Here is a 1,088-nt window from a genome sequence, read left to right on the forward strand (position 1 = left end):
GGCGATGCGGCGGATTACCCATGAGCTTTGGTTGCGTGTGCGTCTGACGACCAGTCAACCGTAGACTACGACTAACGAATACAACGAAATAAAATTGATGTTAATGCATAACCTCATCAAACATCGTTGATGCATAATGAACTAATGCATTAGCACTATTGATGACCAATGAGGCGCTGAATAAATGGCAAAAAATTAGAGACGAAAAGAACAGGACCCACGTACGGTTGTTTGGCTGGAGACGACCGACTACGTTGTCAACAGGTCAAAGATGAAGGACGACACCGTGTAGAGTAAACTTTAATAAATAATAGTAGAGAATAAAATATTCGTAACACTGTTGGAGTCAAAAACAATAGTAAATGTCCTCAGACAGCCGCAAAATGCAATGTCAGCAACTCTGTATGCATATTTGCGTGTCCTAAAAAGGTTATTCAACGGAGCCAAACGTGAAGATAATCATCATACACTAAATATGGGCACGCATCAAGTGCTTTCACACATATATGTCTCTATGTCAATTCTTCTATGTATGTATATATGCGTACACGTATATTCATACACGCGTATACTTTCGTATGCAGGTATTTCTGTGTGCGTGCAAGTAGCCGTACACAATTCCAGTGTAGAGCGGTAATGTCCAGTTAGCTTTGTTTATACTTTCATTTAGCGCAGTATTTTTAACATGTGATTATCATTTTACGCCTCAATGTCGGATGCTTCGGAGGAAGAAGAGGATTTCCTCTCCGCCTCGTAGGACGTCCTGAGACCCTTTTCCCCCAGCACAGTCAAGTAGCCTTTGCCGTCTGTGCAAGTCAGCACTGCTCCATTTATGTCTCCTGCCTTGACTTTCGGGTTACCAAGCAACTCCCTCAGGAACCGCGGGTGCGAGAAAAAGAGACCAGAGAAGAAGTTTTGGGCCAAGCAGAGTTCCCTGAGAAACACGTCTTTGCGGAGCTGTAGCACGTCTAGCGACTCTTTAGGTAGAGGCGAATTGGGAGGGGGGATACTTCTGTTCTGTAAAGATGACTGCATGCGTTCGTCTGTCTGCTTGAGGGAGTTGGCACCAATGCGGTGGGGCCAGCCCT

At 44.7% G+C, this 1,088-nt stretch overlaps 1 protein-coding gene across 1 annotated transcript; it reads right to left on the reverse strand.

The window, feature by feature from the left end:
* Positions 1 to 699: 699 nt before the first annotated feature.
* EMH_0100000 (uncharacterized protein) lies at positions 700 to 1,035 on the reverse strand (the record flags this gene model as incomplete). Its single annotated transcript, XM_038022140.1, has 1 exon — positions 700 to 1,035. The coding sequence occupies one exon, from the start codon at positions 1,033 to 1,035 to the stop codon at positions 700 to 702; it is 336 nt and encodes a 111-aa protein (XP_037877994.1).
* Positions 1,036 to 1,088: the final 53 nt, after the last annotated feature.

This window comes from Eimeria mitis, genomic scaffold (genome assembly GCF_000499745.2).
Source record: "Eimeria mitis Houghton genomic scaffold, Emh_scaff11041, whole genome shotgun sequence".
NCBI lineage: Eukaryota > Apicomplexa > Conoidasida > Eucoccidiorida > Eimeriidae > Eimeria > Eimeria mitis.